This window comes from Amblyomma mixtum, chromosome 5, assembly GCF_055824585.1.
Source record: "Amblyomma mixtum isolate Tamu chromosome 5, ASM5582458v1, whole genome shotgun sequence".
Taxonomy (NCBI): domain Eukaryota; kingdom Metazoa; phylum Arthropoda; class Arachnida; order Ixodida; family Ixodidae; genus Amblyomma; species Amblyomma mixtum.
The window spans coordinates 157,498,444-157,523,125 of NC_143016.1; the positions used below are offsets into that span (position 1 = coordinate 157,498,444).

At 44.3% G+C, this 24,682-nt stretch overlaps 1 protein-coding gene across 1 annotated transcript; it reads right to left on the minus strand.

The window, feature by feature from the left end:
* Positions 1-13,692: 13,692 nt before the first annotated feature.
* Positions 13,693-21,651, minus strand: LOC149344260 (choline dehydrogenase, mitochondrial-like). Its single transcript, XM_089547192.1, has 3 exons — positions 21,519-21,651; positions 18,637-18,856; positions 13,693-13,840 (listed from the first exon to the last, which is right to left on the minus strand). Exons 1-3 carry the CDS (start codon positions 21,649-21,651, stop codon positions 13,693-13,695), a joined length of 501 nt encoding a protein of 166 aa, XP_089403318.1.
* Positions 21,652-24,682: the final 3,031 nt, after the last annotated feature.

Consider the following 24,682-nt stretch of genomic DNA (forward strand, 5'->3'; position numbering starts at 1 on the left):
TATTCGGGAGTACACAGTTGTAAATAAAGCATATGAATCTATTTGTAATGTCACCAAAAAAGTTGTCGTTCTTTTGCTATATCATCCACCTCACGCCATGAGCAATCAGTTTTTTGTGTTTCTCGTGTCTTTTGTCGAATTTGCCGCTGTCAACAAATGCCGTGTAGTATTATTTGGGGATCTATATATACACCTCCTTTCAAACAGCACCATAAAGACAAATATGATTGAGCTAATGTCATCTTATGGGTGTGAAAATATCATTGACCAGCCCACAAGGATAATTGAACCCTCTGCAACATTAGTTGATGTATGCTTCACAAGCACTCTTTCTCAAAATATATCTTTGGGAGGATTTTCATCTGCAATGAGTGACCCTCTGCCCTTTTTTTGCTCTATTCCCATTAAAAAAGAAGTCTCAAAGAATGCCTACACTCGTCGCATAGTAAATCCTGAGAGAATTGGCCGCTTTTGCTCCTTGATGAGTGAAACTAATTGGGAAGAGGTGTTTCAGGCGACTGATCCTTCAAAAGCTTATGACATTTTCTTACAAAAATAATTCAGAGCTACAATTGTGCATTGTCTTATGTTACCGTTAGGAAGCACAGGAAAGCCAAAAAAGAATGGATCACACCATCACTGTTCAAACGCATCAAAGAAAAAAAACTGCATGTTCTCTCGCTTCCCAGAAACAAAGAATCAGGCCGATCTAGTAGAGTCTAAGCAATGTAGAAACAAGTTAAGCTTGGACCTCAAGAAGACAAAAAATGCATATTCTGAAAATAAAATCACCCCTATAATTAATAATTCGAAACTTCTTTGGGGAGCGGTTAACACAACTATAGGAAATGAACGACCGCGTATACCTACTGAGCTGTACATAAATGAAACAGTCCACTCCGGCGTGACGCTGGCGAATCAGTTTATCTCTCATTTTTTAGTCTCGGTTGTCTTTAAACGGCCAGAAACGGCACATGCCTCAAAATCTGCTACTTTATACATTCCGTCGGCTTACAGCGATTCTTTGTTCCTGGCACCGACTTCAGACACGGAAATAACACAGATTGTAAGCGCCCTGAAAGACACATGTTCGCCCGGCAATGATGAAATCAGCGTTTTTCCTATCAAAGCAGCTATCTCTTATATTTCCGGCCCACTTACCTACATTTGTAAGAGAATGGTAGTGACTGGTGTGTTTCCTGATAAAATGAAAGTAGCACGAGTTACAGCTGTATTTAATGGTGGTCGCAAAAATGGCCTCAATAACTACAGGTCAATATCGGTACTGCCGCTTTTTTCTATAAAGCAGAGCGTGTTATCTATAAAAGATTGTATGAGTTTATACAAGTGAAAGACATAACCTAACCTTGAGAGTGTTCATCAGCGCCACCCACGTTCTTAAGCGGACGTGCTACGCCCGCCGCTTAAGAACGTGGGTGGCGCTGATGAACACTCTCAATGTTAGGTTATCTTTAAAACATAAATACCCCCGAAAAACCAGACCATTTGACAGCCGTCGCCGTAGGTCAGCGGTAGAGCACCGGACACGTAATTCGGACGTCGTGGGTTCGGATCCCACCGGCGGCAGGTGGTTGTTTTTTCTTCGGCTTTTGTAATCAATTAGGTTCAAGCGATAAAATAATCAGTAATATTCTAAATCGAACAACAGCACGAAATAAATTAATTAAAGATCCCCTGTGTCCCTTGGTTTCTGTGGCTGTTGGCTTCTTTCATATTTATAACGAGCCCCTCAATTCCCCTTCCCTTGATTGCTTAATTGCTTAGCGAGGGCCTCGGTTCTGGCAGCCTTGACGCCATAGGAAGCATAAGAGGGTTCTCACACAGCTTCCACCCTCGCCGTTCGATGACGTTCTACGTCACATCAGCGCTGACAGGACGTGCTACGCCCGCCGCTTAAGAACGTGGGTGGCGCTGATGAACACTCTCAAGGTTAGGTTATTTGTAACCATAAATACCCCCGAAAGCAGAAGATTTGACAGCCGTCGCCGTAGCTCAGCGGTAGACCACCGGAAGCGTAATTCGGAGGTTGTGGGTTCGGATCCCACCGGCGTCATGTGGTTGTTTTTTCTTCTGCTTTTCTAATCAATTAGCTTTAAGCGATAACATATTCAGTAATATTCTAAATCGAACAACAGCACAAAATAAATAAATTAATTAAAAATCCCCTCTGTCCCTTGGTTTCTGTGGCTGTTGGCTTCTCTCATACTATTAGAAATTAGTTAACCAGCCTGCTAGTTAGCACGTTTCAGCTGTATTCTTTGGTCCTACACCTCTCACCTTGCTATACTGAAAAAACCGCTCTTATAGCTCAAAAAACCTGCTTTAAAAAATTGTGGGAAATGTTAGGTGAAACGCCCTGTATATACAATGGAAATGACATAGCAAAGGGTTCTAGCTCTTTTTAATTATTTGAACGAGGCTAAGTAAAGTTCCTGGACAGAGGGAAATCACATGAACGCTTTACAAAGCCGATGAAGTTCTCTGCAGAAAACTTCGCACAGACGTCTAGTAATCAAGGCTAATTAGATTCACCTAAATCCAGGTGTGAGTTTGCTCAGGTGACGATAATTTTGAAATGATGTGCCCAAAACACGCAAATGCAGTACAGTGGACATCGCGCTTATAGGAAGCCATAATCGGGCCCTATAAAAATCGACGTGGTACTTGCCCATCTTTCTTCGCGGTCGCTTTCGCTTTCTTTAAATTCCGATAGGAATCATTGACCACCTTCAAAGAATGTACGTTGGTCACGTTTGTGGAACGACATATTTCAGTCTGCAGCCAAGTCAATTGAGAAAACAATGTACATAGATGAAATTTGTGAAGAAAAACGACAAGATTTAAATTTTGTGCGAGTGACAATTAGGGGCATTGCTCTTCACTTTGATTGTGTGAACACCGCTGCTTGGGATTCTTAGCTGTCCCTTCCTGTACTCATTCTTGAGGACTTAGTATTTCTTTTAGCTTTGTTTCCACACTCGTTAGTCGGTTCCCGCTTAAGTTGACACTGATAGTACATTGGATCACTCTGTGTATAAACGCGACTCTTTCCAACGTAGACCGCCACGTACGAAGATGCCGCGTACTGTCATCACATTAAAAAGCCGTGCGGTATGCAAGTGCAGTCATCACCCCTGTAATGGCGAAAAATTAACGTTTTCTATCTTTACTTTGTATTTATTTTTATTTACTTATTTATTCAGAACACCTAATTGGCTCCTGCACAGTGAATAATAAAGTATATAAACTTCCAGCATTTCTTATTTACTTCAGCTTTCATTGCACACATGTGAAAAAACTGGTAGCTTTGCGGGAAGGATTTATGATTACAAAGCATATAAAGGTGTAAAATTATGGTAATATTTCTGCTTGTAAGAACGATAAGCTTTCATCCCAGTACGCGGGCGCATTCAATAAACGGTTTGGGAAAATCAAGAACCTTCGACAACCTGCCTATACAGCAGTACGCTCAATTAAATTTTCGGTTCTTTTGTGGGTGGCGGTAGCTTTTTCAATGTCTCCTGCATCTTTTTAGCAGGAGAGCGAAATAAAGATGCGGATTATACTTATAGCGGCTCTTCCACCAGGCCCCGTATGTCTCTAGCAGCGGAAACTAATACTTTCCTGTGATAAATATGCAGAGATATTTAGATTCTGCAATGCTGCGAAACGTTGATATAGTTTGCAGGCGCAAGAAAAACGTTATTCACATTTTTACGGTATCCTTCGTAGCGCACGCTGCGCGGGCATTGCCTAGACCAAATAGCCGTAGCCAGTGCGACAAAAAGTTACCTGGCTGGGACGTTTGTTCCTCTTTATCCTATTCGTCATTGATTGGTTTGGTTTGTTTATTGGGGTCTAACGTCCCAAAGCGACTCAGACTATGAGGGTTGCCGTAGCGAAGGGCTTCGGAAATTTCGACCACCTGGGGTTCTTTAACGTGCACTGGCATCGCACAACACACGGGCCTCTAGTTGCGATGGCTGAAAAAAAGCCCTGCAGATGTCACGACACGGTGCCTCAAACTCTCGCTGTGCAGCCTCAAAATGTAGCGTAAAGACAAGCGCTGAGCTCTGCGCGTGGCAGCCTTCCCGACTGCTTGTAGACTGGACACATAGCTTATGAGCAATGGGGGTAACGTAGTGTCATGAACACGATTTACTCCATAAGGGTGGACGTGAAAACAAAAATTTCTCTCTTCCGTCTCTACTCAGTCACAATGGATGGAGCAAGCATAGTCCTATACATATGAAACATATTTGACCAACTGAATTGCCTTCTTTTGCGTATATATTCCTTACGCTGCGTCTCCTAAACTTTTGTCCACGATTCTACACCAGCCTGTAACAACAATTGGGGACTGGGGACTTCTTTGTCTTTTCAGGTCTATGGGCTCGATCAATATGCTTGCCACCTCCGGCGTGTTCCTGATTTTTTTTTTTTCCGCACTGTTCAGTATCAACTTGGTTTCAGCGCCTTTAGCCCTTTATTGTACAGGGTAATGCAGCAACTTCTATTACAAGCATAAATCAAACTTTTGGTTGTGCGTCAGGCATTTTCGTTTTCCCAAGCGGCGCTGCTGATTTTGCTAAAGGTACTACTGAAACAAACGACACCTTTGGCAACATTTCTTCGATACCCATCTATATGGCTGAATATAGCTTGCGAGAGCAGCATGGTTTTTTATGTTATCTCACCACCTTTAAAAATTCTACTGGTAGCTACAACAGAGCACAATGTTCACAGAGCTCAGTGACACAAGATATATGGCGCAGTGAGCTATACTCACTACAGTTCTTTCGTTGAGCACGCCAAGCAGCTGCAAGGAAACCGACGTACGCACTTCGCTCCCGGGGGCCACATTATGAGCTTCTCCCTAGTACACAACGCAATTGCTTTTATTCGCGGGTGCCACCGCTCCACGTGCCGGCAAAGGAAACAGATAACGCGCGCTAATGTGCGTCGCTTTCGCCCCCCTCGGCATCTTTTCCTTCGGCTGTAGGTTCTTGGGCCTGTGGTACTGACGGACCGTCCCAAACGACCCACGCAAAAAACCGGTCTTACTGCTCTGCCGCTGCTCAGTTTCCTTCTGTTTTCAAACGCTTAGACATGATGTCCAAAAGAAAAGGAAAACCTGCTGCGCGTAACTATGCAGTCATCTGCAGAGGAGGGAGGGGCAGCAGCTTCCATAACAATCCGTGAGTATGTGGCTGCGGCAGAGTTGCAGCGAGACTGGTTTCTATCGTGTCAAAGCTCACTTCTGAACACACTGCGCGCAGCAGACGCTGCGTCAGCTCCCTCCGATGCTCTTCTGTGCTGCTTTCGATTCACCTGTGGTTCACTGCACCGCCTGCACTGTTTAATGGTGCGCTGCACCAAAGCCCTCAATTCACAGCGCCCTCTGCACCGCCATCGGCGATTTATTTGGGTGCAGCCGTGGTGCCACTTTGGAGCCAGTTTGGTGCAAAAAGTTCTTCACGTGCAGTCGACTTTCAGCAGGGGACGCGCAGACGACGCTCACGTGTGCTCGTCAATATTCGCTGTCGTCGACGGGTCCGATATCATGTTACGAGAAAATGGCCCTGAAATCTACGCGACAGCAGGTAACTTTCTGTGTTTTGTGGCAGATGCCGCGGCTAGCAACATCTCTTTCCTTCATATTTTTTTTTATTACCAATAAATAGCCACTAACAACATAACATTATAGTTACCATATTGTGACCGGCCATCAGGGTGCGTGCGAGTTCACACAAAACATATTTTTTTTTTTACACGGCGCAACAGTGGTTTGTAGGCTGTTGAGCAACTGCGGGCAGGGTGAATTCAAGCGTGTTTTGCTGCAACCGGAGCCAGTACCTTTGCCTGCTGCGTTAATCATGCCGGCACATGCTTCTGGTTCACCGCTGTCTGATCATTCTGCTGCAGCTACAGGGACGCCGGCGCCAGCGCGCTAAGCAACGAGAAAGCCCTCGGATGCTGCCGAAGGACTGCTTTTATTTTTTGGCGGCAGCGGCGGCAGAGCGAGGACGCCCCCCTAATCTGATCTTGCTTCGCTTTCCAGGCCGGAATTTCAAGCCTTCTCACGCAAGAATCGCGTAATCCTGCGTGGTCTGTTTTCAAGACTGACGTCACACCTGACGTAACACCTGCGTACCCTTGCTGTGCTCCTGGTGGCTGTAATTCACGAACGAGGCATTTTGGCGGCAGCGGCGGCAGAGCGAGGACGCCCCCCTAATCTGATCTTGCTTCGCTTTCCAGGTCCGTGCACTAAGCCTGCTGCCGGTCTTGGCTCTACTCCTTGCGTTGACTTCGTGGGGCGTCGTCCACTCACCACCGTTTCGTCTTTCGCCTTTCCCAGGCCGGAATTTCAAGCCTTCTCACGCAAGAATCGCGTAATCCTGCGTGGTCTGTTTTCAAGACTGACGTCACACCTGACGTAACACCTGCGTACCCTTGCTGTGCTCCTGGTGGCTGTAATTCACGAACGAGGCATTTTGGCGGCAGCGGCGGCAGAGCGAGGACGCCCCCCTAATCTGATCTTGCTTCGCTTTCCAGGTTGGTGCTGAATAACATTTTTTGGTTTATTTTGTCTCCTGTATTTCCTTCCCGCACTGCCACCGCTGCTGCCACACTGCTTGTGTTCTTTGTTCGTTTTTATGCTGCGCCGAAATGTCTTCTGTATGCCCATCTTGTGACGAAGCCATACCAGCGGATGACCAGGCCCTGCTGTGCGCCGAATGTAAGTGCAGCTATCACCTTGGTACTTGCTCGGGCTGGTCGGAGGCGACTTTTAGATCTAAAGGTGAAGCCGGTCGCAAATCGTGGCGTTGTGTGCCTTGCCGCAACTCGAAGCTAAAATCTGGTGGGAAGGGTTCCGTTGATGTAGAACTCGCTGCAAGCCTCATTGATATTGTTCAGAAGTTGGACGCGCTCGCGTGCTTGCCGTCTCAAGTCGAGGAAGTAAGGGCATCCATAGAAATGATGTCAGCCAAATATGATGCCATCCTAGAGAAACAGGAGCAGCAAGACAAGGAAATAGGTAGCCTTAAAAAGCGCGTCCAGAAGCTAGAAGAGAAAAGCTGCGATAGCAGCACCGTTGACCAACTGAAACTGTCTGTAAATGAGCTAGAGCTATATAGCAGGAAGCACAACATCGAAGTTCACGGAATTCCCGTTTCCCCTGAAGAAGACTTGCTAGCTAAATTGAACAATGTCGCTGAAACGATCAAACTGCAAGAACTGAAATCGAGTGACATAGATAATGTTCACCGTCTCCCTGCTAAACCGGGGAAAGTACCCACGATTCTTGTACGTTTCTCACACCTAGCGCTTCGCGACAAGTGGCTCGCAGGCCGTATAGCTTTGAGAAAGGCCAACTCTTCTGTTTCCATATCGGAAAACCTGACGAAGTACAACAGAAACCTTCTGCAGTTGAGCCGGGACTGGGCAGCAGCAAACGGCTATCGCTTCGCGTGGCATGCCGGTGGTCGCGTACTTATTAGAAAGGAGGAAGGGGAGACTGCTATTGTCATTCGTAGCCCGGAGGATTTCGCTAAACTTGTGAACGCGTGATGTGTACACCACTTTGATGTTTGTTCAGTTATTTTTTGTTATATTTTTCAATGCTTCATTTTCTGCAAAGTCCAGTCTGTTCATCGGAGCTGGCTTTCCATTGCAAAACTTCGCAGCAATGTTTGAACTTTGCTCATTTTAATCTGCGTTCAGGCAGAGGGAAGCAAGACGACATTGAGTGTTTTCTTGCTGAAGTGAAGTTGACGATTCATGTTCTATTGTTCACAGAAACATGGTTTTGTACTGAGGACGAGACATTTAGTATCCCAGCTTATAAGAGTTACTGTCTGAACCGCCAGGGTAAACGAGGAGGTGGCGTATCGCTGTTGATCTTAAAAGATATGGAATGTGAACTGCTGGATGAATTTTGTTGTGTAAACGCCCATTATGAGGTACTTACACTTAAATTCCGTTCATATGTGTTTACTGTCTGTTACCGTCCTCCATCTGGCGATACGAGTGTTTTCCTTTCTTTCCTGGATTCCCTTCTTGAGTATGTAAACCAACATAAGTATAATATCGTTCTTGGTGGTGACCTAAACATTAATCTTTTATCGAACAGCACGGTGAGGCATGAATTAGATTTACTGTTAAATGTTCACTGTTGTCTGAATGCTGTGAATGCGCCAACGAGAGTAACGAGTGAATCAGAAACATTACTAGATGTTTTCGTTACAAATATAAATCCAGCTCATCTAACATCCGCAGTAATCAGTTTACAAATTAGCGATCATCTACCCATTTTCCTATCTGTGAACCATACTCTTAATATCAAGAGAAGGCCGAAAGAATATTCTTACAGGGATATTAATCCTTCTACACTTTCCAACTTTCGTGAACATATAGCCGGCGCGGATTGGAGTGATGTTTTTTCTGAACGAAATCCCGAGGTAGCGTATGGTAAATTTATTACGATATTTCAAGAAATATATTCTACCTGCTTTCCACACAAAGTACACAATCCCCCCCGGCAGGCTCGCAAACCGTGGGTCAGTCATCAGTTGCTTAAACGGATAAAAAAACGTGACAAACTGTACAGCAATTTTTTGAAAACCAAATGTCCTGACGCATTGAAAACCTTCAAATCATTCAGGAATAAGGTGACAAAGGAGCTTCGAGTCGCGAAAAAACTGTATTATGAGAACCTGTTTCTCTCGTCGAGAAATAGTTGCCAGGCGACCTGGAAGAAATTAAGCTCAATCTTAGGGCGTACGCCAGAACCGTTCACCAAAATTACTCTTCACGGAGTAGATTGTGAGGGACCCGAACTGGCGAACGCATTTAATGACTTTTTTATTTCCATAGCTCAACCCTCCTCATCTTGCGAAGACTTGCCGCTCAATTATTCTCGCAATAACTCTACTGTTTTTTTAAATCCTGTTTCAGACGACGAGGTGGTTGCGGCTTTCAACAGCCTTAATAACAGCAAATCTGTAGATAGTACAGGCATTCAGATAAAGCCAGTTAAATTTGTTATTCATGGTATATCAAGCTGTTTGACACATATTTTTAATACATGCATCTCAGAAGGGGTATTTCCACGCAGCATGCAGTCTGCGAAGGTGATAGTATTGTTTAAAAAAGGCGATAAAAACGACCTTGCTAACTATCGCCCAATCTCTATCTTGCCTACCTTCTCAAAAGGTTTCGAAAAATTAATTCTCACGCGTCTTACATCCTTCATCGACCGTCACAATATTTTAAACCCCGCTCAGTTTGGTTTCAGGAAAAACAGATCAACTGAGCTTGCCCTTCTCACGCAAAAAGAGTATATTTTAGAGAATTTTGAAGAAAAGAAACTAGTGCTAGGAGTCTTTTTAGATTTCTCGAAAGCTTTCGACAGCATTAATCACAAAACGTTACTCAATAAACTAGACCGCTATGGTATACGTGGTACAGCCTACTCCCTTATATCTTCTTACTTATCCAGTAGAACACAGTATGTTGAAATAAATGGTTTTTCCTCTGCAGTGCAGCCCGTCATCTCAGGAGTTCCACAAGGAAGTCTTTTAGGCCCTCTTCTTTTTATTCTTTACATTAATGATATTGTCAGCATAGATCCATCTGCAAAATACATTATTTACGCCGACGATACCAGTCTGTTTTTCTCTGGTCATTCAGGTATTGATCTATCGAGCCGTGCTAACACGACCTTAGGCAAAATTGATCAATGGGCATCTAAGAACAGTTTAAAACTTAATGTAAATAAAACAAAAGCTGTACTCTTCCACCCCAAAAACAGATTATTCGAGTTATCCCCACTCATACTCAACGACAGTCAAATAGAAGTTAGCAAATCTGTCAAAACGTTAGGCGTCTATTTTTCAGACAATATGTCATGGGATGCCCATGTAGAATACTTAGCCACAAAGCTCTCACGCACTATAGGTTCCATACGTCGACATCTTTCAGTATTTCCTTTCTCGATTAATATTCTCCTATACAATGCACTTTTTTCCTCTATTTTAAACTATTGCTCACTAGTGTGGGCAACCACAACTGGAGAAAATATCACTAAGTTATTACTGCTCCAAAAAAGAGCAATCAGACTAATTTCTAAAGCTCCTTTCACCGCACACACAGGGCCATTATTTGAGCAACTAAAAATTGTTAAAATGACATCTTTGTATAACTACAGACTTTCCCTACTTTATAGACTAGGCATCACCAAGAAGGACGACACGCTAACATTACTAGCGGTGCTTCAACAACACATCAATACACATAACATCCGAAATCCAGAACGTTGGCATATCACTGGCTGTCGCACAAACTACGGCAAGCAGATGCTTCGTTATAGGCTTCCTGTTTTACTCAATCAGCACTCACGCAATAGTCGGAAAGATTTTACAGTTGTTTCCCTGAAACAATTCCGTCAAATGTTTTTGTGAACAGTTTGTCCATGTCCTCATTTAGTGCTATGTACATGATGTACTTTGATTTTTCTTTTTGTGCTTTTTAACTCAAATTTCTTTCAATTTTGATTTATTGATGTAAAAATTCAATCAGTTCATTTATCCTGCGCTGCCAAATGCCGTCAGAAAGGGGGCAGTCACCCCGTCAAGCTGCTCTCTGAAGCAGCTTTTTCGTGGCTGCTCCTTTCCTTTGTAAAAGAGGAAAAATAAACTATTATTATTATTATTATTATTATCACTTTTAACGGGGAGGCTTCTCGGCGGCGATTTGTGGGGGCCCTCCCGAGGCGTCGGAAAATATGCAGGGGCCTTGAAGTGCGCCGCAAATTTTTTGAACGTCTCTCTAAAGAGTGTGAAGAACCTCCTGAATTCGAAACTGAAGTAGCCTGCAACCATGCTTTTATAGTATTTTCGAATTCGACTGAGGTCGGTCCAAACAAGTGAACGGCTGGGGCAAAATACAGCATGAAGTCGGATACCTCATGCTCACTGTCGGAAGAGGAGAACTACTCCATAATGAGTAACTATGCTGTAGCGGCTTGCCACGCGATTGCTACGATGGTCCGGCCGGAGAAGAAGACGACTAGCGACAACTGACGCGTGCGCGTTGTCAGGAGAGATTCGGAACACAGTCTGGTTTTCCGCCTAGCAAAGTGGGCCTAAAATATATATATCACGGCTCTCGAGGAATGTTTTAACAAAGCCGTAGCCTAGTTTCATCCCTTCTTTTCTTTAGCCTCTCCTCATATGACATTTTCCTCTGCGCTTCTGATGCTTCAAACGACGATCAGCTCAGTTAACCCAGTAATGCTTCATTTTTTTCTCTTTCCGTAAGCACTTACAGGCAATCTGCCAAGCTCTCTCTGATTAATCATTAGTCTTTGTAGAACATCTGATTTGAAGTACAGTGCAGCGTACGCAATCGCTCTCGACGGCCCTCACAGAGAGCTAATCGTCTGACTAAAAAGCTCTGTTCCCGAAGGTCTTTAACGTTTGCAGTGACCGCGAGAGATCCACCGGCAACTGTATGGCACGACAGGGTACGGTACAGTGTAGTGTCCTGCGGTGCTATATAAACGCGTTCTATGGCATAATAAATGAAAGATCTCAATCAGGTAAAGATGCACCCCGCTTATAAATGTGAGCCAGGACGCAGAAGATAAACAAAAACAAAAATAAAAATTGGCAATGGTTTAACTCTTCTAAACCTAGTGAGTGAGTGCGAAATATCTACTACACTTCGCTACGCTTGGTTAAAGATCCGCGAGCAAATGTATGGCATGTCACTGTACGTTACGCTACGGTACGGTACGGTGCGGTACGGTGGGTTGTGGACCTGTATATGGTATGCGATTTTTAACGTTCCGAAGCTGCATGTGCAGCAATATAGATGCCATAGTGAGACGCTCCTGAGCAATGATTCTGACTACACAGGGTTCTTCAATTTTCTATGACATCGCACAGCACAAGGGCGCGTCTTGCATTTCACCTCCATTGAAATGCGGCTTGAACGCCAGCAACTGTTGACACGTAGTGGAAGGCTAGAGCACGTTACGCTTCAGTATCGGGCGGCAGTGAGACCGACTGTGATAAACGCGCGCTATAAGATAATAAATGAAAGATCTCATTTATGTAGAGATTCACCTCGTTTATAAATCTGAGCCAGGACGCAGAACACAACCAGAAACAAAAATAATATTTGGCAGTGATTTAACTCTTCTAAACCTAGTTAGTGAGAGCGAAAGCTCCATTACACTGTCTATGCTTGGTTAAAATGGATACAATGGTACAGAATTCCTCGCCGACGCAGCAGCTTGGGCCATTGCTCTCCGCTGACGCCTCTCGCGATCTTGCAACCGCCGCTTAGCGAGTCGTGCTAACACTCCTCCTCGGTTCCGGCTTCTGCCTTTGCACGCTTAGATTCTCGTCTTCTCTGCAACCAAGCAGGGCGTCCGGCTATTTCAGCTGGATGGTCAGACGCAGGCTGCCACCTGCAGTACAAAGTCCTCGCAGGCGCTTCACGCACGCTATCAGTCGCGCTTTCATCCGTGGCGAAACTGCATGCGAGAGCGGCGTCACCTCTTTAAGCGAACGCGAAATCCCGTGCATAATCACATGAGCACATCTGGCGAAGCGGCGGTCGGCCCACCAGGGCCGGAGCAGCGGCGAGGCACGTGGTCGCATGTCACAACCACACCTCCGGCGCTCCTCCTTCTCAAGGTCGAACTGCAACACCCGACGATATTGGCGAAACGTGGGGTAGTGAAGCTCTCGGTCCAAGAAGGGCCTCCGAAAATGCTGCCCATGAATGGTTCTTGCACGAATATAAACGTAATCGTCATTCCTGTTGAATCATGTTATCGCCTTGCTGCCTTGAAAAAGAACGCGAGGGATAGCGAAATACCTCTAGAACCCCCCCCCCCCCCCCCCCAATCTTTCCACTGCATTCTTTTATGAGAGTGATCTTGCCAAACGACACCTAACTCTGAGAAACTCATTCCCTCAACTTTGCCTTGCCCGTCTTAACCACTCGCATTAAAGTCAATAATTTCATACCAATACCTTCCTTTCCACTCCTTACCCTCAATAGCCTTAACATTTCCACACTTTTCTTTCCATCTTGTATTCAGCCATTATTCCACCGCTGTAAGCGTATTGCAGACACCACCCCTGTGTATTCTAAATTGCTAAGAACAGCTAAATCCCCCTTTCCTTCTGTCGCTTTGCCTGCAGTCACTTCGTAAAAGGAGCAGCTGGCCGAACGTCCACCCACCTTTCAGCACTGGCTGATGGCTTGTGTTGAAGTCCCACCTGTGGCGCTTGTGACTAAGATTGCCACTTGTTTTGCTAACAAAAATGTTTACTCATAAGTGTAAACTGCTGCCACTGGTCATATGGTTGAAATAAAGTGCAAGCAGGGTCACTGAGCACAAGCAAGTTCTTACAAAAGTTTCGCAATCGACCAATGTGGACACGTTATTATTTCTTCCCTTCCACAACGCTTGTTTCAGGCGTACTTGGTGTGCAATTGTTTTTTGCGAACCTGTAATCTGAAATTTGAAATCTGAATCTGAAATTTGAGTCCTACTGCGTCGTTGTGAGTGGAAGTTTCTTTTTCCCATGTTTTCGAATCGAATAAAACAGCTCTAATAATATATCAGCTCGTAGACATATTTTATTTTAGTCATGATTTCGGTGTATTGTTATCTCGAATGATCATGGCGGCTGCTCTGTGTCCCATCATCATGAGGGGAGCATTCAGGTTCACAGACGGAAGGTAAGGCATCGAAGAAGCGTCGACAACGCGTAGGTTCTTCACGCCGCCCAAAACCCTGAAGACAGCAAAAGACGCAAAAATTCTTAATGAAACAATCTTTTTGCCATACAATATGATCAAGAAAAACTTCATTGATTATTCACACTCATTTATGTCCAGCAGTGAGCACGCAGGCGCCACGTAAACGATTGCAGCCAGCTGCCGCAGTTTCGCAGGTTCAACGGCCTGAGAGGCACGCCATTTTTCTTCTCTCTCTCAGAGACAATTTGACTCGTTTACTCGACAGTGTTTGCACATTTCTTGCATGGCTGGTTAACACCTACATGAGCCCGGTGAAGAAATTTCAGCCCCACAAAAACGAATCGACGTACTCTTGCCTGTTCATGGTAACTCCCTGTCCGTCCAAAGTACTCTGGCGATTGAGACTGCGGGACTACACCCAGCCGCATTCCCTTGCTATGTGGCCCATCCTGTGGCGCAGACCATAGTTATAAAAATGTAGTTAAAAATAAAGAGTCCGAACCCGGTGAGGGGGGGGGGGGGGAGGCAGGGAGCATTTCCAATGAACACTGGCACTCAATGAAAAATGAGGTGTTGAAGTAAAACGTGCGCGTCTTAGCTTCAGCTAAACTTAGCTGTTCCAGCTGTCTATAAATAAACAAAGCCGCAGTCTCATGCACATACCATTGCTTCCTTTTCTGCGCGGTCAGTTTGGTTTTTGAAATTGCCAGACGTGAGTAGGGATCCCTGTCGCCAAGACTGACTGTTGAATCAAGGACATTGCACGGCAACGCGAATAACCCTGGGCGATCAAAGGCATACTCTATTTCCCGATGCACTGTCAAGCCTGCTGCGCTAAAATGAAACAAAGGTGTCGCTTACAGATCAATTGATAGTGGAGCAAAAAACTGTAGTTCTTTGCGCTCAAAGCACTTCATACGACTGATATTCCAATTGCACGAAACCTCAGTCTTCTCTCTTTCGCTGAGATTCTAGCGGCCAATGCTTGAAAACCACTTGACGGAGCTGACTTTTAAGAAAAGATATTTTTATTTGTCATATGTGCTTAAATTAGGGTATCAAACAAGTTGGTGCTGGTCACAAAGGTGTTTTACCAAAGATTTTTGCAATGTTTTTAATACACCACGCCACAATACATGTGCTTTGAAGAAGATTCTGGGCAAAGAAACTTCTCCAGTGCACGTAAGTCGTCGAAATAGCCAAAAAATATGGGGCCACAGCGTCCAGGGTAACCGCGATTTCGAAATTCTAAAAACTTTTATGGATACTGCTTATGGCGGGCTACACGCCGCTCAGTAATAAAGGAGACCAAGAGCAATAGTTAAAACTTAAATTTTCAGTATCAGCCAACCCGCTGGCTAGTATATCTTAGCTATAGTATTCTGATGTACACACTCCCACTTTTTTAACCTGAACGCGCGAGCGTCGACTGCCCGGTGCAGCGGTGCATAGGCGAAGCAGAGCGGAAATCGAGAGAGGGGACGAGCATGCGCGCCGATCATGTCGCTGCAGCTATCGTCGTCTGCTCGGCTCTTCTGTTTCGTGCGAAGCAACCCCTGCGAAGCAATTTTTGTGGCAGAGTTCTGAGAGCGTTTGTTTCGCGTTCTGTCTGATGCGTGTATATGCCTCTGGGATGGTGCAAACACGTAGCGTTCCAGGCACGACTCTAGACCCCCGTTGCATTTGCGGGTAGCGTCTCGAGTGCATTTGCTTTAAATAGCGAAATTAAAGCGTCAATAGCGAGGGTCCTCTTCAGTCAGTTTTTTAAAGCAACGATTGCAACTGGTTTTTTGGGCATGCGAGGTTGTTCCCAAATATATGCTCTTTTCAGAATCACCCACGCTACATGCAGCGCCTAAATCAATCGCTCGCAGCTTCTTGGGGCTCCGATACATAAGAGCCGATGATGGGCAGGGGTTGCTCCGCACTAATCAGAACAGCCTAGCAGACGAACCTTACACCAGCAGCATGAATTGTGGGCGTGCCGTTGCCCTCGCAGGCGTTCTCCTCTCCTCCTTCTTCCGGTACCGCAGCGCCAGGCAGTCGACGCTCGCACGTTCAGGTTAAAAAAGTGGGAGGGTGTACTACATCGCAAACAATGCTATGCCGAAGCAAGTGCTCTTCTAACTCAAAAGCCTCTATTTAAAAATTGTGGGAAGTCTTAAGTGAAACACCCTGTACATAAAGGGAAAATTTTTTTAGCCTTAGAAATTTTTATTTTCAAAACTGCGAAAGATAGGTCACTGCATCTTGTTGACCTGGTTTGTACAGCAAGGCGGACAATATGTATATCATGTAAATAAAAAATAAGCAGTTAAATAATATTAGTACCTACACAACTCTTTAGTTTCATTTTAGGAGCCAACGTTTTGTTGCGAAATTGATGGCCGTCAGTATCGAAGATGAGTCCAGTTTTCAAATTTTCTTAGTAGGCCATGTGTTTCGAGGCATAAAATAGCAAAATACGCATTTCAAAGACTGTTGAGTTCACTTTCCCACATTACCTAAATTGAAAATGGTGTCACTTCGCGTGTTATCGTCACTGGATTCACATTCACTTCTCCTACATCATCAAATACTCCAGCTGCACCTCTATTTGATGCATAACAAGTGGTAGAGGCGCCATTTTATAAATAAGAAATGCCATGATGGCTAGCGAACTCCGTAAGCTTTTAAATGCGTATTTTTGACGTTCGGTATTTTGAGCCACATTGGCGATTAAGAAAACTTGAAAACAACTCACTTTCGCAATGGACGGCCATAAAAATCGCAGTATAAACCTTGGTTCCTAAAATCAATACCAAAAACGTTTATTACTTAATTTAATTAATCGTATATTTTTCAGCCGTATGAGCCGCATAATTCCCGCCTTCCTAGGAATCCAGCTCAAAAGGCCGCGCCGACGTATCTCTCAAAGTCTTTTAAATGAAATTTTATAAGATTAACAAAGTCCCCCTGTAAACATGTCTCTGAATTCATCAATGTATACGTGGTGTCCCTTATTTCCGAATGTAATGTATTGGCCCATACCATTACAAGATAAGTACGCACAGATACGGTTGTCGCAGCTGGCACAAGACGTGGGGAATAGGAAAGATATGGGCGAGGCCTTTATTCTGTAGTGGGTGCAGTTTGACTGCACCCACAACCGAATAAATGCCTCGATAGTAGCACTGTTAGGTAATTCTAACAGTGTGTTAGAACTGACAATTAGTATAGTAGCAATAAAATAATAAAATATGGTGCAGCGCAAGAGAGCACCTTAGGACCAAAACTTTTTAACATATATGTTACTGACCGGGACCATTTACCAATGACTTTAAAAAATTATTAATATGCTGATGATACCACGATATCCTTGATACAACGGATTTGCGATGTCAGTGCCCGTTAAAGAACCCCAGGTGGTCGAAATTTCCGGAGGCCTTCACTACGGCGTCCCTTATAGCCTGAGTTGCTTTGTGACGTTAAACCGCAATAAACCAATAAACCAAACAACGGATTTCAAGAAAGGATGTGTTCGTTTCCAAGACATACATAAAATCATGGACTGCCTTGGTAAAAATAGGATTTTTGTCAACCCTCAGAAAATAAAATTTTTATGTCTCAAAAATCCACATAAGCTGTTTACCGTTAGTCGACCTCTATACTTGCACACTTATACTTGTGGCACTTGTAAATGTTGTAAATGTGTGCCACTAAGACCTGAGTCAGTGGATAAATGTTTAGGCCTTTTTTTGGACCAACACCTAACTTGGAATAACCATATTGAGCAGTTAATTGTGAATAAAGTTACGAATACGGCGGCTTCAATTTACAGCTTACGTGGGAAATGTCCTCTTAATATAAGAATTGCAATATATAAACCATTAGTGCAGTCTATTTTACGCTCTGGAGTCACTTTATATGGCACATGCTCAGAATATAAAATGGAAAAGATTAATACACTAATAAAAAAATAGTAAATAGTATCAGTTACGGCACAGAAATACACACGGCCTGCACAAAAGAGAAGGACTCCAAACTAGGCATACTAAAGGCACACGAAATGTTTCGGTTTTTGGTAGTTACGCGGCACTATTTCGCAAGTGATTTCAGAGTACCTGTACACAAAGAAGTCACTCTCAGTAAAATAGAAATATACATTAAGGCAAGAGTTTATACATACTACGGAAAAAAAATAGAACCTAATATGTCCTTGCGCTATTTAACGAACTTAATGACGAGCTGTGCAATATTGAACAAAGGAAAACAATGGTGAAAAGCATTAGGAAGATGCGCTTAGCAGCAATGCAAGAATGACAGTTTTATGGCTTTGCAGGTGGGAACAGCGCTCTTTGTATACCTCATGTGTCTTGCCTTCTTAGATGTGCTTATCATGCGGTACTGGCCTTTTTCTTTTTCTTCTGACTTTTTCGTGACGAGCAGGACAGAATACTGATCACTGCTTTGCATAACAAATTTACTGATGATGTATCCATGAACTGCCAGGTCAGCCAACAAGCGCTATGTACTTGGGCTGACCAGCAGACATATGTGTATGAAAAAGTGGTGAGTAAATTGTATTGTATTTTATTATATTGTACAGTAATATCAATAATGATATTCGGCGCTGGTGGTGGAGATAATGCTTGCGCTCACAGCTCAAAGCAGCAGTTATGTTCATGTCTATCGTTGCAATTTTTTAATATAAAATGAAAACAGTTTACTCTGGTTTAATCCATTATAGAGTGTGCTTTGTTAGAATTAACGCTATTGACACCAACGTAGCAGATAACCTCTGGAATAGGGAGCAGTAATATTAAATACTTAGACTTTCACGGGCATCACCTGAGCCTGGCATCCAGCACAGCTTCTTTGTGGGTCCCCATGGGTGCCGTGCAGCACGGGTGCCAGCCACTCAGCGCAGTGTGCCGCACGAAGCAGCGCAGGTACTCCTCGCTCCATAGAGGGCCAGCGAACTCGCACCCCGGGCGGGGAATGTCCCAGAGTGTTATGCCAGCTTTCTTCATTACGTTGCTTCTGAACACTCGTACGGCTTCTTGCGAACCTGCGATTGATGTGCGCAGGAACAGCACGCTTACTTATCTCAGAATGAATGACCCTTAAGTGAACAGAAAAAAAGAATAACGTCTGTGCTAACTACTACTTTTGTTGTGCAGTTAGAGGCCCGGTTCAATTTTAACTGAAGTATTTCCTTGCAGTTGAAGTGTTTTCCATCTGCTCCAGCGATTTCCGCATGAATAAATGAGTTTCTTTCAAGGCGCAGCTTACGTTAAACATACATATGCACAGTGCCGAGAGACTAGAAATAAGAGCTTAATAGTAATGTTTTCAAATACTAGTCGCCAAAAAAAAAAGTGTGGTACCACAGGCCATCACCAGCCGCTGGCATTAGGTGTACGACGATAGCTAATTAATCCTAATGATTACTCACAGACATGAGGACGAGATCCAATTTCCAAGAATGGGCAGCGGAGAGCCTTTAAGCTGAGGTTGCTCCACGGATTTCCAGAATACGGGACAAATCGCATACGTAGAGAGGTGCACACTCCCTGATTTAGGCATACAACTTTCATCTTGCTTGGTCATCCTTGTCCTTACACGTACTCTGTTCGTGTACGTCTGCTAAGCAAACAATATAACCAGCTCGAAAGAAAGCATTTTCAAGCGGTGATTTCACTCACGAAGTCTTAGAAATTATTCTAACCAGCTCGAAAGCCTTGAGTGGTGGCTGAGGGTTATCGGATGCCGTAGACCCTCTTGTTTCCAGAATGAGGTACCTTGTTTCAAGAATTAGGTACTGCAAACAAGGAACTTCACCGCAAAATATGAAGGACAGAAGATGTCATGTACCGCATTAAAACAAAATGGTAGGGTTTTATCGAAGTTAATTCGAGTAGGCGTGCGAAATTTGTGTTTAGCCTGACTGGCTCATAGTTTTGCTGTGCTAGGTCGTCAGCACGTCTGGCGATGATATTGCACTTAGGTTAAGGTACGGCCGAGGTTACGCTGATCTGGTCTGTTCGTGCCGGAGATTAGAGGGGATGAAGACGACGACGTGCAGTTGACAGCGTGAGAGTGTGTTGCAGTTTAACACGAGCCGTGACCGGCTGTGCCGATAGCATAATGCTCTCGAGCAGCGCCCAGTGCAGCTGATTTGTTCTCACCTCAGCGGGTTTGAATCCCAAACATGGGAATATTTATTTATATATTCAAGGCCAAGGCTTCAGCGATGAATCTGCTTTTGCATCTTTGGTCGTGAAGAAAAGCTTTCACTCTAAAACTTTGAGCGAGGAACGCATGAACGCTGCGCAAGAACTGCTGTAATACAACACTTGAGCCACATTAAAGTGCACTGACATTCACCACAGACTGCATGACGGAGAGTGTTGATATTCTGCTGGAGCCTGTTCAGTTTTTAAATCATCACGATAGATGCTGTACTCTTTGACAAATGAACAAAAACGCATCCATGGTAAATGAGGCGTAAGATGTCTGGCAAATTTCTGCTATGCGAACTCTATACCATTATCTGTCATTGTTACATGTAACGAGACTTGAATTTACAAATTTTGTCTTTAGGAAAAGCTTCGGTTCAAAGAAGAATTTGCTGCCCTAGGGAGTTGTGATAGCAAAGATAAGGAGGTGGCTTGCAGTCAAAAGTGCTCTGGCAGCACTATAGAGAAACGACGTGGAACTTTCTAAAGTGGATGAGATGAATGCAAAAGGACAAAAATGTCCAGGCGAGTATTTCCACAGTATGCACTGGCAGTAAAAAAAAAATTATTTTGCGTTGCTTGATTTTTGTCTCATAACTTCTGCTTCTATGTCCTCTTTGCAGTACGCTTTCGTGTGTACAAGAGTTAAGCCATGCAGCTCGTTTTTCACGGCACGCACATATCTTTGTATTAAAATCAGACTAACTTTGACGTTTTATGATAGCGCAATAAAGTTCTGATTAACGCCTCGTACCTGTCGAAATTTTTGTATGAGTCAGCAGAAGGTAATTTTCGCAAGACGTAATGGCTTTCGTCTTCATTTTGATGATGATGATGATGATGAATTTTTATGGCGCAAGAGCATCTGTGGCCAAGCGGCGCCATGGCACAATGTTTTTTCATCTACCCAGGTTGTGGAGAAAGATCCATTTTCCCCCAGTTAAGCCGAGCACCAGGCCAGGGGAAAGCTTGTACCCATTGTATCACCGGTGAGTGATACAATGGCGTTGGCGATCAAACCCCACTCCTCCCGTATGAGTGGCGGATTCTCAAGCGTCTAGGCCACCGCTGCGGTACGCTTCGTCTTCGTTTCATTGCGTCAGTTAGTATTCCTTAAGCTATGCATCTTGCGGCACAAGATAGAGAGGTAAGTTTAATAAAAAGAAGAGCAAAGAGGTCGGCTGCAAAGATGGATATCTCGCATGCTGCTCTACACTTTCTTGCTGCACAAGTCACTTAAGTGGGAAGCGCGAATCATGTCTTATAATGTTGTGTCCAGCCAACATATCTTGTTTTTTTTTCTTTTGCTTTTATAAGGAAGCAGCGTGGAAACATACGGCAGGCATTCCAGACAACATACTGCAAGGGCTGTGGTGTGTCTCTAAATACCTCCCTGGTATATTTGCTTTCGATTCTCACCCATATCCTTACGTTCCTGCAGGTGACACTATTGCGGTAGTTGAAGTACTACATAAAGCACACAGCACTCACCTTTAACTAGGATGTCAAGGCCGGTAGCATTTGAAAGAAACTTTGGGTCAATAATGGGGTATTCAAAAGGGTCTGCACTCCTGAGCTTTATGAACCCACGTGACTTGAGGAGGAGCAACACTGGAACAATCATTAGGACATGCTTTCCCCGTTTGGGCTTGTAGTAGCCATTAAACATCTGAAATGTAGAAACAGTTAATACGTTATTATCGCCTTGCGGAAAACAAAAGAAATGCATTACGTTGCAAAACGTATATTGGAAAGCCGTCTTATTAACACAAATACTTGTCTTGTTTATCATTTGCACGTTCCATTTTAAGAAATAAGCGAATAGTAGCAAGGAAGTAATCAGCAACTAGAGATAGTAAAAGGTGTCGAGTTCCCATTTCAGCAAGCTCTACTTCCAAGAAGATATACATTTTTGTAACAAGGCGGCTAGAAGCTAAGAGATTCAGTCTTGGCACCGCTCTTTTATTTTTTTAATCATACGGCGCCGGCACTCTATATGTTTACAGAGGTGAAAGTCATGTAAAGGGGAACACATCTGAGAAATTTCTCGATAAAATAATCTGCAGTTTATTAGGGACGACACGAGGCCACTTGGAACGGTTGCCTTGGATGCGTACTGCGTTTTATCATCCGTCATGCGAAATCGTAAAAAAGAAATTTGCAGTCCATCTCTTCATTGAGAGTTTGCGAAAGCATGAAATGCCTCAAAGAAGTGCATTGACCGAATTAGGACACCTCATTGATGGCGGTAGTTGGACTCAGCAATCGACTAGGTCCCTTGGATGCTGGACGTTTCACCGCCTTCAAAAGCTTGTTCCTTGAGCCAAGAAGCCCACTCGGTCTGCCTGGCTGTTCCCCCGTTTTGAAAAGGCGGCGCCATCAGCTACTTATAACTGGACACCGCGCCAGGCATCCCTCTCTGCTCTTCCTGCCTTACATTCTGCCACGTTCAGCTGTTTCTCTTTGTAGTCCTGGGAAATTTGCACAGCGTCCGTCGCTCCTTTCATTGCATGGCGCGCCGTATTTTCCGCCTTAGAATTTTGGAATTGTCATGTGCTCTTTATCGGCTTCAGAGACGCGGTCAGTCTCATAGGCCGCCTGGTTACTTTTGTGCTGAGCTACATAAAGCTGCCGTTAGCGACATAGGCGAGCCTACCTATGGCGCGACATATCTTGCTTCCTTTCAGTGCCATAGCTGCAGCCCTTCCGCGTGGTATTCTCCTGCGACCTCGAATTATGTTATAATCGAATTTCTTTCTCGGGCTGTTTTTGTTTCATTTTCAACAGCCGAACGATGACTATGACGTCAAAGAGTGGATTTAGGTCACGTGAGGCATGAAAAAACTGCGATATAATCGGTGCTTGTACATTCGTTCACATTCCCGCTGGCTCTTGAAGAAGGCTGGCTTTAGCACTGTAGTGATTTAAAAGAGCAAAGCAGCTATTATATAGACGTATTTCGATGCCTCGCATGACCTAGAACTACTCTTTTACGTCACAGCCATCGTTCGGCTGTTGAAACCAAAGCCGAAATGGCACGGGCAGAAAAATTCGTTTATAAATTATTTAGCGGTGGTAGGCGAATGTACCACATGCTTATTCATGCATAGTACAATCTTCCGCATCACTGTAGAGAAGAAAACATTCCACCAAATATAGGTGAATATAATCCTTTGATCGACGGTTGGTAGGCAGGCGGCTCTCAAAAAACTAACCACAGGGTCACCGGTACTGGGGGTGACCACCATTTTCTTGATGTATCCTTCCCTGGAAGCATCTTATGGGCTGACGGTTGGTCGAAGTGTCGGCGGGCACTCCACGCCACGCACAGAATATATAATTATGCTGTGCTTATAACTATTCGCCGTTCATCTCGATTTGAAAAAATTCCGAGGAATCTTGTCGTCTTGAATCATTGGTCCTGCCAGAAGTTTCTGTCGCAACTAAAAGCACCTAAAAGACTGCTGACGTGTGCCCAGTTACTCTGGGCACTAGGTCGTAGGTCGTCTTTTAATTTCTAGCAGGTCGTGTCTTAATTTCTTCGACAGATAGCACCTCCCGCCGCGGTGGCTCAGTAGTTATGGTGCTCCGCTGCTGACCCCAAACATGCGGGTTCGATCCCGGCCGCGACGGTTGAATTTCTTTGGAGTAGAAATTCCAGAGGCCCGTGAACTGTGCGATGTCAGTGCACGTTAAAGAACCCCAGGTGGTCGAAATTTCCGGAGCCCTCCACTACGGCGTTCACTCATAGCCTTAGTCGCTTTGGGATGTTAAACCCCATAAACCAACCAAACCAACCAATCGATAGATAGCACTAGTTATTTTGCAAGTAGTCGATAGGTGGGTCTCTAGTTGTCACAAAGGTATTTAAAGTCGAACGAGAACGAGGACAACAGTCAACTTCGATCTTCTGGTTCGCGAGAACTTCAGGCGATTCTTGTGGTGGTGCTCATGAGTTCTAGGTTAATAATTTCGCATTTTTCTTGCGGCTACTTCTTCGGTAACAAAACGAAATATAACGTTTTCTTCGATTATCTGCATATTTCTATTGTTCGTTCTTTGTCTAGATTGTTCATTGTGGGGCAAGAGGAAGCATCCGGTTCAAATTGATATGTGAGCTTGTGTTTAGAAATTATTCAGATGTCGTTTGAGCGTGATAAGATTAAATTTTCCCGCGTAAAAGCTTATTCTAGGCATTATTTAAAATACCCTTCACTGATCCGAAGTTGTTTAAAGGAGCACTGCGATGTTTACCTCGGTACCGATTGGCACGCTTCAATAGTGGCGACGTGACAGGCTCCACTGAGTTTAGGCGGGGCTTAGACACGGCGTATCCACAGTGGTACCTGTGCTTTAGCGTCGTGCACCCATGGAGATGTTTCCTTACCTCATCGAGAGCCATGCTATCTTGAATTGTCGCAGCCACACAACATTATTCGGTTTCGCCAATACTCTATAACCATAGTCCCATCAGCATCCCGTTCCAGCATTTCGGCATTTCAAGCAACATCGCGTAATTTCTAGACCTGCTTTTCGGCTACGTTCATTATAGACCCAGTGTAAGCAATTCGCCTATGCTTGGCACTCGCGCAGATCTCAAATGCAGACATTTTTGTACCAGAGTTTTATTGGTAGTTCTTCTCACGTGTACGACA

What these genes read in the sequence shown, in the direction of transcription:
- LOC149344260 (XM_089547192.1), bottom strand. Translation starts at nt 21,651, where the DNA reads ATGATTGTTCCAGTGTTGCTCCTCCTCAAGTCACGTGGGTTCATAAAG. An exon ending in CCTTGACATCCTAGTTAAAG is followed by an intron (nt 18,857 to 21,518) that starts GTGAGTGCTGTG and finishes CATCAATCGCAG; the next exon opens with GTTCGCAAGAAGCCGTACGA. An exon ending in GTGCTGGATGCCAGGCTCAG is followed by an intron (nt 13,841 to 18,636) that starts GTGATGCCCGTG and finishes TGCTGTCTTCAG; the next exon opens with GGTTTTGGGCGGCGTGAAGA.